Source organism: Pseudopipra pipra, chromosome 30 (genome assembly GCF_036250125.1).
Source record: "Pseudopipra pipra isolate bDixPip1 chromosome 30, bDixPip1.hap1, whole genome shotgun sequence".
Taxonomy (NCBI): Eukaryota; Metazoa; Chordata; class Aves; order Passeriformes; family Pipridae; genus Pseudopipra; species Pseudopipra pipra.
In genome coordinates this window covers 1,727,473-1,739,972 of record NC_087578.1, presented here as the reverse complement: position 1 = coordinate 1,739,972, position 12,500 = coordinate 1,727,473, and the positions used below count along the sequence as shown (strand labels likewise).

General features: G+C 60.7%; 2 protein-coding genes and 2 non-coding genes across 4 annotated transcripts; all 4 read right to left on the bottom strand.

Moving 5' to 3' along the window:
- Positions 1 to 8: 8 nt before the first annotated feature.
- ATP5F1B (ATP synthase F1 subunit beta) lies at positions 9 to 3,231 on the bottom strand. The gene is made up of 10 exons (XM_064638977.1): positions 3,052 to 3,231; positions 2,431 to 2,613; positions 1,929 to 2,103; positions 1,715 to 1,836; positions 1,291 to 1,475; positions 1,029 to 1,187; positions 836 to 958; positions 550 to 762; positions 270 to 471; positions 9 to 193 (listed from the first exon to the last, which is right to left on the bottom strand). The coding sequence occupies exons 1-10, from the start codon at positions 3,194 to 3,196 to the stop codon at positions 96 to 98; spliced, it is 1,605 nt and encodes a 534-aa protein (XP_064495047.1). The 5' UTR covers positions 3,197 to 3,231; the 3' UTR covers positions 9 to 95.
- On the bottom strand, positions 1,551 to 1,626 carry LOC135404315 (small nucleolar RNA SNORD59). Its single transcript, XR_010425609.1, has one exon. It is a non-coding gene; the product is annotated as a small nucleolar RNA SNORD59 (small nucleolar RNA).
- On the bottom strand, positions 2,316 to 2,389 carry LOC135404314 (small nucleolar RNA SNORD59). Its single transcript, XR_010425608.1, has one exon. It is a non-coding gene; the product is annotated as a small nucleolar RNA SNORD59 (small nucleolar RNA).
- A 733-nt stretch (positions 3,232 to 3,964) lies between the features above and the next one.
- Positions 3,965 to 11,809, bottom strand: PTGES3 (prostaglandin E synthase 3). The gene is made up of 8 exons (XM_064639030.1): positions 11,680 to 11,809; positions 6,995 to 7,108; positions 6,812 to 6,881; positions 6,254 to 6,352; positions 5,966 to 6,055; positions 5,697 to 5,759; positions 5,264 to 5,288; positions 3,965 to 4,817 (listed from the first exon to the last, which is right to left on the bottom strand). Coding segments are annotated over exons 1-8 (483 nt in total). The 5' UTR covers positions 11,682 to 11,809; the 3' UTR covers positions 3,965 to 4,797.
- Positions 11,810 to 12,500: the final 691 nt, after the last annotated feature.

Sequence of the window (12,500 nt, the reverse complement as noted above, 5' to 3'; positions counted from 1 at the left end):
AGCCTGGGAACGTTTTCGCCGATGTTTTATTGGAAATGTTAAATACTGGGGGTCCGGCCCCAGCGGAGCCGGGGGGCAGGGGGGTCTGGGGGGGCTCAGGCATGCTCCTCTGCCAGCTTCTCTGCCTTGGCCACGGCCTCCTCGATGGGCCCCACCATGTAGAAGGCCTGCTCGGGCAGGTGGTCGTATTCACCTGGGGGGAGACACCGTGTCAGGGGGCAGTGGGGGGGCCCAACCAGGCTCCCCTAGTCCCCGGGGGGCCACCTCACCTGCCAGGATCTGCTTGAAGCCCTTGATGGTCTCCTTCAGAGGCACCAACTTGCCCATGTGGCCGGTGAAGACCTCGGCCACCTGGAAGGGCTGGGACAGGAACCGCTGGATCTTGCGGGCACGGGCCACTGTCAGCTTGTCCTCCTCAGACAGCTCGTCCATGCCCAGGATGGCAATGATGTCCTGCAGTGACTTGTAGTCCTGGGGGGACACACGGGGGGTGAGCAGCCAGCACTGACCCCCCAGCACCCCCCGGGGGGCTGCCCGGCCCCCCCTCACCTGCAGGATCTTCTGCACGCCCCGGGCCACGTCGTAGTGCTCGGGGCCCACGATGTTGGGGTCCATGATGCGCGAGGTGGAGTCCAGGGGGTCCACGGCCGGGTAGATGCCCAGCTCGGCGATGGCACGGGACAGCACCGTGGTGGCATCCAAGTGGGCGAAGGTGGTGGCGGGGGCGGGGTCAGTCAAGTCATCGGCGGGCACGTAGATGGCCTGGGGGGAAGGGAGGGGACGGTGGGCCCCCAGCAGGTGACCCCAGGGACCCCCCGGCCGGCCCTGGCCTCACCTGCACCGAGGTGATGGAGCCCTTGCGGGTGGTGGTGATCCGCTCCTGCATGGTGCCCATGTCGGTGGCCAGCGTGGGCTGGTAGCCCACGGCCGAGGGGATTCTGCCCAGCAGGGCCGACACCTGCCCGGGGACAGAGCGTGAGGGGCCGTGCCAGTGCGGGGCAGGGGCACCCCCCGTGCCCAGCACGGACCTCAGAGCCAGCCTGGGTGAAGCGGAAGATGTTGTCGATGAAGAGCAGCACGTCCTGACCCTCCTGGTCCCTGAAGTACTCGGCCACCGTCAGCCCCGTCAGGGCCACCCTGGCGCGGGCGCCCGGGGGCTCGTTCATCTGCCCGTAGACCAGGGCGACCTGCGGGTGGGACCCCCAGGTCAGCACGGTGTCCCTCTGGCACCCCCTGCATCCCCCCCCACCGCCCCAAGAGACCCAGCACCCCCCGGGGGACCCTGCACACCTTGGAAGTGGCGTCTTTCAGGTTGATGACCCCAGACTCGATCATCTCGTGGTACAAGTCGTTGCCCTCGCGGGTTCTCTCGCCCACGCCAGCGAACACCGAGTAACCACCGTGGGCCTTGGCCACGTTGTTGATCAGCTCCATGATCAGCACAGTCTTGCCGACGCCAGCACCTCCAAACAAACCTGGGAGGGGGCAGTGGGGGTCCTGCTCAGCCCTGAGCCAGCCCAGCTGCCCCCTGGGTCTCCCTTCAGCCCTTTCCTCCTCAGATGGATAACAGCGTTGCTTCAGCAAGCTCAGGAGAACGAAAGTCAAGGAGTGGATCATCAGCGAAGGAAAGCGCCCCAGGGGGACCATCAGGAGCTTTAAGGGGGCTGGCAGGTGCCCCCTCCCCAGACCCCCCTCCCACTCTGGGGTCACGTACCGATCTTGCCGCCCTTGGCGTAGGGAGCCAGCAGATCCACGACCTTGATCCCCGTCACCAGGATCTCCTGCTCCACGCTCATCTCCACGAACTCAGGGGCCTCGGCGTGGATAGCAGCAAACCTGGAGCGGGAAGGGGAGAGGAAGGGGCTGAGCAGCTGCCCCAAAGCCCCAGGAGAGCAGGATCCCTCCCTGCTCACACCCGCAGCACTCACTGTTTGGTTGTGATGGGGCCCCTCTCGTCGATGGGCTCCCCGATGACATTCATGATCCTGCCCAGGGTCTCGGGGCCCACGGGGATGCGGATGGGAGCCCCTGAGTCCAGCACCTTCTGCCCCCTGACCAGCCCCTCCGTGCCGTCCATGGCAATGGTGCGCACGGTGTTCTCCCCTGGCCCGAGGACAGCACAGTCACCGCAGCGTCCTCAGGCTGACCCTGGGCACAGCTGCTGGTGGCTTCCCCGGGCCCTGCCAAGGGGACCTTCAGCTGAGAGAAGGACCCGGAACAGCAGCAGGACGCGGGAATAAAATAGCCCAGAGGAAAAGGAGAGACCAGGCTGCGCTCCAGCTGCAGCCACAGCCCTCGAGGGCAGCCATTTTCCTCCTCCTCAGATTGAAATCCGTGGCTTCAGCAAGCTCAGGAGAACGAAAGTCATTGGAAACATCATCACCGGAGGACCCCTCCCCGTGCCCTCCCTCCCTCGTGCCAAGTGCTCACCCAGGTGTTGAGCCACCTCCAGCACCAGCCGGGTCTCCCTGCCCTGCACCTCGAGGGCGTTCAGGATGGGGGGCAGCCCCTCGTCGAACTGCACGTCCACCACGGCCCCGATGACGGCCACGATGCGGCCGGTGGTGGAGCCGGCCTTGGCAGCGGGGGCCGCCTGGGCCGCATAGTCCCGGCCTGGGGGGAGAGGGACGGGTCAAGGTCGGGGAAGGGCAGCGCCCGGTGCCTCGGGGGTGCGGGGATGGGGCTCCCCCGAGGGGTCGGGGGTGTGCCCGAGACCCCTGGATTCCCCCGTGAAACCAGGACCCCCAGAACGCCCCTCGGTGCAGCCAGGACCCCTCTACTCTCCTCGGTGCGCCTGGGACCCCGCGAAACCCCTCGTCCGATGCAGCCGGGACCCCCTGATTACTCCTCCGTGCACGCTGGACCCCTACGCCCTCCTCAGTGCGCCCAGGAGCTCCTCCCTCGATGCACCCACGACCCCCGGAACTGCTCCCCCATGACCGCACGACACACCCCTCCCGTTCCCGCTAACGGGGACCCCCAGCCCCCGCGCCCCCCCACGCCCCCGGCCCGCTCAGGCCCCAAGGTGACCCCGCCTCGTCCCGCACTCACGCGCCCCGAGGGCGGCGGAGGCCGGGGCGGCCCCGCGGCCGAGGAGCAGCGGGAGGAGGTCACGGCCCGGGGCGGCCCCGCGGGGCAGCAGCGGCCGGGCCGCGGCGGCGGCGGCGGCGGCGGAACGACCCGCGAGCCCCAACATGGCGGCGCCGACTGAGCCGCGGGTCCCGCCCGCCCCTCACGGCCCTAGCGGGGCGGGGCCTCGGCGCGCCCCTGTCTCGCCCATTGGCCGCCGCGCCGGCAGAGCCCGCGCTGCCATTGGCCGCGCTGAGGCGGCGCCCGCTCTGCGCCTTCTCGCGATTGGGTTTTGGAGCCGTCCGTCAAGGCCCGCTGCGGGTTGATAGGGTGAGGCTGAGAGGAAGAGGCGGGGCCTGCGCGAAGGTCGCCGGAAGCGGCGGCGCACGTGGCTGTGCTTGTCCTTGGGCGGGCGCCGTGACCGCGACGGGGCCGCGCTGGGCGCGAGACCGCCCGGGGGTCACCGCCCCGCCCCGAGGGGCTGCCCCGCACGGGGCAGGCTCTGCGCCCCCAGTTGTCTCCCGCAGGGGAAAAGCCCACCCCACCGGCTCCCCACGAGAAGGGAACCCGCTCCGCCACCCCCCGGGGGAGCAGAGCCCACCGCACCAGTCCTTGCACTCCCCCCCCCGTGGCGGGGGGGATCCCGCAGCACCAGCCCCCAGCTGCCCTCCCACCAGGAGCAGGGACCCCCCCCCCCGGGGAGAGGAACCCACCCCCCAGGCCCACTGGCCCTCCAGGAGGGAATTCTGCCCCACCAAGCCCCCACGGGAAAGGAGCCCTCCCCCATGCCCCCATAGGAGGGGGTCCCACCCCACTGTCCCCCCAGGAGGGAGGACTCCCCTGCCCCTGCCGCGGTGAGGAATGCACAAGGCCCAGGCCGAAGGGAGAGCCAGGGGAGTCTTCAACAGTTTATTAGAAAGAATGCAGACATTAAAAAAATCCCAGCTGCTCTGAACATAAATTGAGGTTTCTCAGCCCGGTCGCAGGCCCCACGGTCTGTCACTCGCTGCCAAACCCACAGTGCAAATACGATTTGGTCTAAATGTACAGATTGACAAAGCAAACAATGTACAGCCACTCACCCCGGGCGAGGAGGGGGGAGGTCTGGGGGGGTCACACGGAACCAGGGACAGGCTCCGGCCACCGGCACCGCTCGGGGGCTCGGGGGGGCCCAACACCAAACGAGGAGAAGTTTTAGGTTTTCCTTTTCAATACGAACTTTAGTGGAACAGACCTGAAGACACCACGGAGGGATGTTGCCTCGCCTGCTGAATTTGGGGAGCCAATGACAACAAGTTTTGTTCCCGGTACAAACAGACAATTTCAGGCCGTGGAGGAGGAAGGGGGGGGGGGAAAAATGCTTAACCATTTGGTGTAAATTCAGGGGTTCTCCCATTGTAATTACATCTGCTACGAGGCAAGGAGGCTCTGTAAACTTTATTGCAACTGTTCTGTACGGATTGCCTACACCTCAATTGGGGGGTTTGTTTGTCTTTTTTTGGAAGTCTGGAAAACGGTTCATGCATAACGTTATTGCCTCTCGTGGCTTAAGACCGCCCCGTGCCATGGGACACACCTACCATCAGTGAAGCCATTTAAAATGGACTGAAAATGGGTTAAAAGGATGCAGGATCTCCCTTTAGGGCTATCAACTCAGGAATTCTTATCTCAATTATGAAATGTTGTGATGAAGTTCTTTCCCCAAAACCCTGAAGACGACAGTTTTCCTTACTCCAGATCCGGCATTTCTAGAGACAGAGAGAGAAAAGAGAATTGTTTTAGGGCTGGATTGTGGGGTAATGTTTTTTTTTGGTTATTTGTTTTTCTAAAAGCTACCAGAGCCCCATTATGTCACAAGGGACACGAGCAAGACGACCTGGCCCTCAACCAAGGAGGGCACGAAGCAGTTTGGGGCCTCTGCCCTCTCTCCTGGCTCTCCCCAAGGGAGATCTGTGCCAGAGCCACCCCGAGCACATGCTGCTCCTGAAGCTGAAGCCTCCTTGGGACTGCAGCTGCCTCAGAAGGTCAAAGTGGTATTTGGGGCTTGAGTGGAGAGGCTTTCCCAGATTAGGCTGTCTCCCAGCACTGGCTTCATCTCCTGCCAGGACTCAGTGGGATGGAGGGGGGAACATCTGCCGGCCCTGCCCGAGGCCGGGGCGTTCAGCAGCTGTGTGAGGGGAAAACAACAACTCACTTTCATCATCGCTGTCTGGTGAGTCCTGCAAAGGAAAAGAAACAACAGTAAGTGGAACAGATGGCCCTGAAAGCGCCTTTCCTCTAACACCACCCCCCAGGAACGAGCTGCTGCTCCCAAATCCAGCGGCAAGCTGGATCCCCTTTAGGCAGAGCAGGGATTTTGAGGAACTCCGGGTTCCACAGGACTCAGTGAGCTCAGTTTGGCCTCTGCAGAGCCCACAGAGCCACGACAAGCCCCAGTCACTGCAGAGAGACACTGCATGGTGCCCCCCCTGTCCTCAGCACTGCTGAGAGGGAGGGAGGCGACTTCCCCAGGTGACATCACCTGTCCAAACAAGGTTTGGGGCTATTTAAGCCTTCTGCAGTGCTCAAGAGGGAGCACAAGACTTCTTAAGCAGCCCTGCCCGTGTTTACTCCAACCACATACTCACATCATCTGCCCCATCTACTTCTGGCAAATCTACGTCGTCGTCTCCACCCATGTTGTTCATCATCTGCTCAGAGAGAGAAGAGCCACGAGTCGGGGGGAATCCAACCCCATCCTCCTCCCAAAACCAGCCTGGAATGGTTCTAAACCAACAGCCCCCAGCTGCTCTGACAGGACAGCTGCCCCCACGCAGGAATTACAAGGTAAGGATGCAAGAAAACCTGGGATGAATTGCCCTGCGAACCCCGAACTGCAGGAATTCCTCCCCCCTACCTCAGAAAAGCGATCGAAATTGGACATGTCTTCATCTGAATCATCTTCCCAGTCTTTCCAGTTGTTGAAGTCCACGCTGAGCCAGTTGAGCTGCACCAACACAAGGAGTTACTTAAGGACAAGGAATCTTTTAAGGACAAGGAAGGCTGTCATCAGACCAGGCAGGTTAACGAGAGCTGCTGCCAGACTGGGAGCAGGAAAAGTGACCCAAAACTGCTCCAGAATTCGAACATGACCCAAATATGCACAAATTAAAAGCCGGGGGGGGCAGCAGGTGCCCAAACCCACCTTTGCCCTCTCTTTTGTTAACCTTGGCCATGCCTGACCAGACTCTCCTTTTCGTAAACAACATAAGATGGATCTGTCTGTTCTTTTATGCTTTGATTCCTGAAAAAGAGCAAAGACCCATTAGTACCATCAGGATGAGCTTCACCACCAACTGCTGACATCCCTCATCTGTCTCAACCTCTCCACTTATTCTTTATCCTGAAAAACACTTCAGGATAAAATACTCTGTCCTGAAAAACACTTCATAGATCTGAGTTCAAGCATATTCTTACAGGCTAAGGAACTCTTTGTCCCAAAATCCCAGGAGCAGCCTAAAGAACAGATGGCATTTTTTAGGACCACAGAAGTCCAGAATGGTTTGGGTTAAAGATCATCCCACTCCACCTCCTGCCGTGGGCAGGAACACCTTCCACTAGACCAGGTTGGTCCAAGTCCCATCCAACCTATCCTTGAACTCTTCCAGGGATGGAACATCCACAGTTTCTCTGGACAACCTGTTCCAGTGACTCACCAGGTTCCAGCACTAAGAACACCCAAGAGGAGCCTCGGGATACTCACATTTGGATCGATATTATTAAAAAGGTCGATTTCATTTAAATGTTTAAAGTTATCACTTCCTCCAAGACAACTGCAAAGAGAAAAATAAGTTGGTGTTTAGCCCAGAACGTGTTGTAGAACAAATCTGCTTCTCCTCAGCCCTCATTGTGAGTGGAAAGAAAACACTGTGCCCGAGTTACTCACCTGAACGTGAGTTTGGACTTTTCAAAATTTACATTAACATCTTTGCTGTCTTCAACACAGAACTCGATAAAGACGTAGTCCCTCCGGTCGTACCACTTGGCAGAGGCAGGCTGCCTGTGGGCACAGCAGGTTTGGGCATTTCAGCAACAAATTCAGCTAAAAACCTTCCCTCCCGTGTTCAAAACCTGCATTTCGAGCTCATTATTCATCTTTAAAGGTGCTTAAGAATGAAAAAAAGATGTGAATAAAAGAAATGATGCATTCAGTGTGTAACACCCCCGAAGAGCTCCTGGGAGGAGCCACTGGAATCTGAGAGACTGAAATAAATGTTTCAGCAGATCAAAATTGTGATAAACTTTTAAGATGAGCTAGTATAGATGAGGCAGAAGCTCCACCACCTCCCACAGCTGCCTGGGCAGATTTCAGGGTGCTTTTTGTCACCCTAAGAGTTAAAACCAAGCCCAAGCAAAAGCACTGAGAAAACCTTTTTGGGCACTGACACTGTTAAAAAATAGATTTACTATGATGAAGACCCAGCTGGTGTCAGCACAGGTATGAGAGCTGGAGAATCCTTGCTCCAAACCCCATACTCAGACTGGAACTCCCACACACTTTGGAATTCTCCTCTCTTTCCAAAACCACCATAATAAGTAACAGCATGTCCAGGGCAACTCTGGTGTTTGCAGTTCCACGCTGAGGACTCACCTGCAACGCTCTGGCCGTGCTCAGTGGACTGGGGAAAGAGATCCAGCAGGGCCTGGACACCCTCCTCCCTCCCCCCTCCAGTTATTCCCTGGCAACTGTGGCCAAGCCCAGGGAACGCCTCATTCCAGGGGAACCAAACAGCCTCCCAGCAGGGCTGTTGCTAAGGCACAGAGGCCACGGGTGTTTCTCACACTCCTCTGTCTTCCTGAGATCACAGAATCATGGAATGGGTTGGGAGGGATCTTAGAACTCATCCCTTTGGGCTCAGTGCTGCTCTATAAGCACAATTATTAACTTTTCAGAGCATTTATTAAGGTGACCTTTGCTAAACTGTCAGGTCAGGTTTTGACTCACCTGATCATCAATTGATTAATTCTTGGCAAGGAGCTGTGACACATTTTGTGAGGTGACTCACCGAGGGCCTGCACGTTCCCTAAACGTTCCTACCTGCTCCCATCCACATGTCCTCAGGATGAACCACAGCAGGGCCCAGCCCAGCCCCAGCTGACCCCCAAACCAGCCAGCTCTGAGCTCCCCCAGTGCCACAGGGACTGGGATACACCGGTGCCAGCTCAGGGAAAGGCTGGGGCAGCAGCAGAACTGCCACGATGCCTCTGGCAGCCCCAACACTCTGGTAGGTGCAAGAACACCTGGTCAGAGGCCAGTATCCAAGGATTTCACTTCCAAGAACACAAAAACAAGTGCATTCTGAATTCAACCTCGAGTTTCAGCAAAATGCTGTTCCAGGAGAGAAAACCTGACGCTTCCCCTTGCAGCTGCACTTCAGGGAATGTTAATTATCACCTTGCTCAGGTAAAGTGCAGCAGCACAGCAGTTTTCTTACTGGGGTATTTTTAATTCCTTCTTGGGCACGAGTATCCTCTTCTACCAGGGAATGAAAGACTCTCAGAGGAAAAGAGGAGGAGAAACGCCCCAGTCTGTTCCCTCTGCGTGGGGAGACAAAGCCCCCAGCGTGGGACACTGGGGGACGTCACTGCAGCCCCCTTATCCAACAGAAATCTCAGTGTCCCTGCCCGGATGACGCAGGGGCTGAACAGTGTTAACACTTCCCAGTTCTCAATGTCAATGGAGACATCTCCAGCCTTCCCAGGGAGCCACACACATCCCGGCTTTCGGCCCTGACCTCGGGATCTCCGCCCAGAGCGGGGGTTTGAGGCATAAAACTCACAGCACGTCCAAACACCTTGCTCAGCTCAAGGAAAACACACACACATCCGAGCTGGAGAGGAATGAGAGCCCAAATAAATTTGACTCGACCATAATCCACGTTTCTGCCCCCAAACCTGTGCTGCCTCCCCAGGAATTCAGCACTCGCCACCCTGAACTGCCACTCCTGAACTGCCATTCCGGCCGGGCCAGAGCTGCCTCTCCTTCCTTTATCTGCTTTTCCAATCTCACCCTCCCAAAGGGAGGAGGGAAAAGTGAGCTCCAGTCAGAACTCCCCGTCCCAACCAGCAGCGCAGGACGCGCCGGAGCTGCCGCCCGGAGCTGGGACGAGGCGGAAGCCGCGGCTCGTTTGCGTCTCCTGCCCACACGGAGATTCCCAGGAGACAAACCACACACAGCAGCCCTGCACGTGCTCCCCGCGCTCCAGAGCTGTTCCCACACCCCCACGGAACCAGCTCCTCCTCTCACAGGCGCCAGGACTCGGGAGCAGGGTCACCTGTTGCACGGAGTTCTGTCCCCACGGAGCCTCGGCCTCCTGCCAAGGGGGCTCTGGTTATCCCTCAGCCCCGGGGCCGAGCTCTTTGGGAAGGAGGAGGTAACTCCAACGTGCTCCCTCCCGTCTGGTTCCCAGGGAACAAGGCACTGTGTCCCACTCCAGAGGGTTTCCTCTGTCCCACCCACCCGCGTTTTGGGGACTTCCCAAGCTCCTCTGGCTCTTCCAGTCGCCACATTCCGATGACAATTGTGATTCCAGCCCGGTGGAACAGGTTCCAGAAGCTTCCCAGCAGCACTGATGGGCAACGTGGAGGCTCAGCTTCACCCCAGAGCCCTCACGGCTCTGCCTGATCCACGGTGGCTCCTGGGGGCTGTGCTTCCAGCCTGGATATCCCTGGATATCCCTGGATATCCCTGTCTCTGGCACAGCAGCAGCTTCTGACCCGCTGAACTCACGAGTGGAATCTCAAATCTCACTGTTCGCGGCGATTCAGGGACTTTCCAAACCTGTCCTCGTGCTCCTTGTATCCTGTGCCTGTGGAATCCTGCCTTTGTTTCCTGGGAGCATCCTGGGAGCTCCCACAGCCCGAGGACACTGCAGGAGTCAGACTCCCAACAGGATTTACCCCCCAGACAGCAATAAAACCTGTTTTACTGAATTAGTTTTCTTTCCACTTATCAACCCCGGGAAGGTGCTTTTTTAACTAAAAAAAGCCTCATTTTAGATTTTAGACAGCTCCACACAGAGGGAGCAGTGCTGCAGTTTCAGGATGATGAACTTTACAGAAATTAAACAAAAAAAGTCCAACTTTATCACGTCCCTCTCGCTTTCAGTCACGTTAGGATGAAGCAGCTCCAGTCTGGGGTTTCAGAACACAAGTAAAACGCCTGACTGGGGACAAGGGACCAAAAGCCACCAGTCCCCGAGGGGTAACTCTGTCCTCAGACCAAATTCCTGACAAAATAAAACCTCAGCAAGTGCTACAACCTCCAGACATTCCAGCCAGACACGTGGAGGTCACAGAACCACGGAATGGCCTGGGCTGGAAGGGACCATAACCCTCATCCCATTCCACCCCCTGCCATGGGCAGGGACACCTTCCACTAGCCCAGGTTGCTCCAAGCCCCGTCCAACCTGGCCTTGGACACTTCCAGGGATGGGGCAGCCTCTGGGAAATCCATTCCAGCGCTTCAGTACCCGGACAGGGAGGAATTTCTTCCCGGGATCCCACCTACCCCTGCCCTCTGGCAGTCTGAAGCCATTCCCCTTGTCCTGCCGCTGGAGGTGTGGGAACAGCAGCTCCGGGGGCAGCACAGCCCTTCCCCTCCACGGCCACATTTCCTTCTGAAAACGTCCCACACATGAAAAACTCCCATCTCGTCTTCCCCGCGCGTTCTGAGGGAACACTCACACCGAGCCAGAGCTCTGCCCCGAGCAGCTCACGCCGCTTTTGGGTCGCTGAGGCGGCGCCAGGAGGGCCCCGAGGAAGGGAGTTAATTCGGGCTCCCCGGGAGCGCGGGATCCCGCCCGGGATGCACGTGGAGAGGATCCAGCGCCTCACCCGCGCCGGGCACGGGCAGCACCGGGGGGGTTCCGTGCCGGGTTCCTGCACTTCCACCCGCTCCTGAGGGGCTTTCTCGCTATTCCTCGGTCTTTCGCGGAATCGTGGAACGGTCTGGGTTGGAAGGGACCTTAAAACTCCTCCCGTTGCACCCCTGCCATGGGCAGGGACACCTTCCAGCAGCCCGGGCTGCTCCGAGCGCCGTCCAGCCCGGCCTTGGACATTCCAGGGACGGGGCAAAACCCAGCGACGGGTTTTAAGTGGAAAAGTGGAAGTTTGTAAACAAGATTCGCCCGTCTGCGCGCTCCGGGCGGCTCCACGCGCTACTTACCGGGAGTTTTCCGCCGTTTCAGCCGCTACCGACCGGCGGGTGCCCGGTGGCCACCGACCCCACCGGGCAACGCGCAACGACCCCCGACACCCCCCGCCGCCCCATTCATTCCGCGCAGCCCCGAGCGGGGGCGGGACATCCTGCCCGCACCGCGGTGCTCCGGGGCCGCGCCGGTAAACCCACCGCGGGCGCTCCGCCCTCGCCCGGTAACCGGGGCCGGACCCACCGCGGTTAAACCGGGGGCGAAACCAACCGGGGGCAAAACCGACCGGGACGGAACCCGCCGGGGCCGCCCCAAGGTCAGCGCGCGGCGCGGAGCCCCGCGCTCGGCGGCGGCTCCCATCGCCGCGCCCGCGGCCCGGCGGGGCCTTGCCCGCGCCGCTCCCACTCCCCCCGGGCCTCACATGGCGGCTGGCGGCGGCGGCGGCGGGCGCTCCTGCGGGCGGTGCTGCGGGCGGCGCTGCGGGCGCGCGGGCGGTGCCGGGGGTCGCTCCGGGGCGGGGGTCGCTCCGGGGTCGCTCCGGGGGGGCTCCGGCGGCGGCTCCGGGGGCTCCGGGCGGGCTCGGGGCTCGGCGCGGCCTCGCTCCCACAATGCCCCGCGCGCGCTCGGCCCGTGGTGACGCAGCAAAATCCCCGCGCGCGCCGCCGCCGCCTCCTCGCGCCGCCGCGCCCGCGCCGCGCATGCGCCGGGCCCCCCGCCCCCGCCCTTCCGCGCCTTCCAGCAGCTTCTGGCCGCGCGTGCGCAGTGCGGCCGCAGGGAGCAAGGGGGGGCCGGGACCCCCCAATGGACGCGGCCTGGGCCTCGTTCAGAGCCCGGACCCTCCCCGCTCCAGCCGCCTCTCAGGGGGCTGTGAGAGCGAGTGAGAGCCCCCTGAGCCTACTCCTCTCCAGGCTGAGCCCCCCCAGCTCCCTCAGTTCTCCAGCCCCTTCCCCAGCTCCGTTCCCAGCTCTGGACACGCTCCAGCCCCTCAGTGTCTCTCTTGCCCAGAACTGGGCACAGCCCTGGGGGGGCCGCAGCAGTGCCAGCACAGGGGGACAGTCCCTGCCCTGGGCCTGTGCCCACACCGTGGCTGGCACAGCCCAGGGGCCGTTGCCCTCCTTGACCACCTGGGCACACCTGGGCTCATGTCCAGCCACTGTCACCAGCACGCCCAGGGCCTTTCCCAGCTTTCCAGCTGCTTCCCCCAGGTTGAAGCGCTCCATGGGGATGGTGTGACCCAAGGGC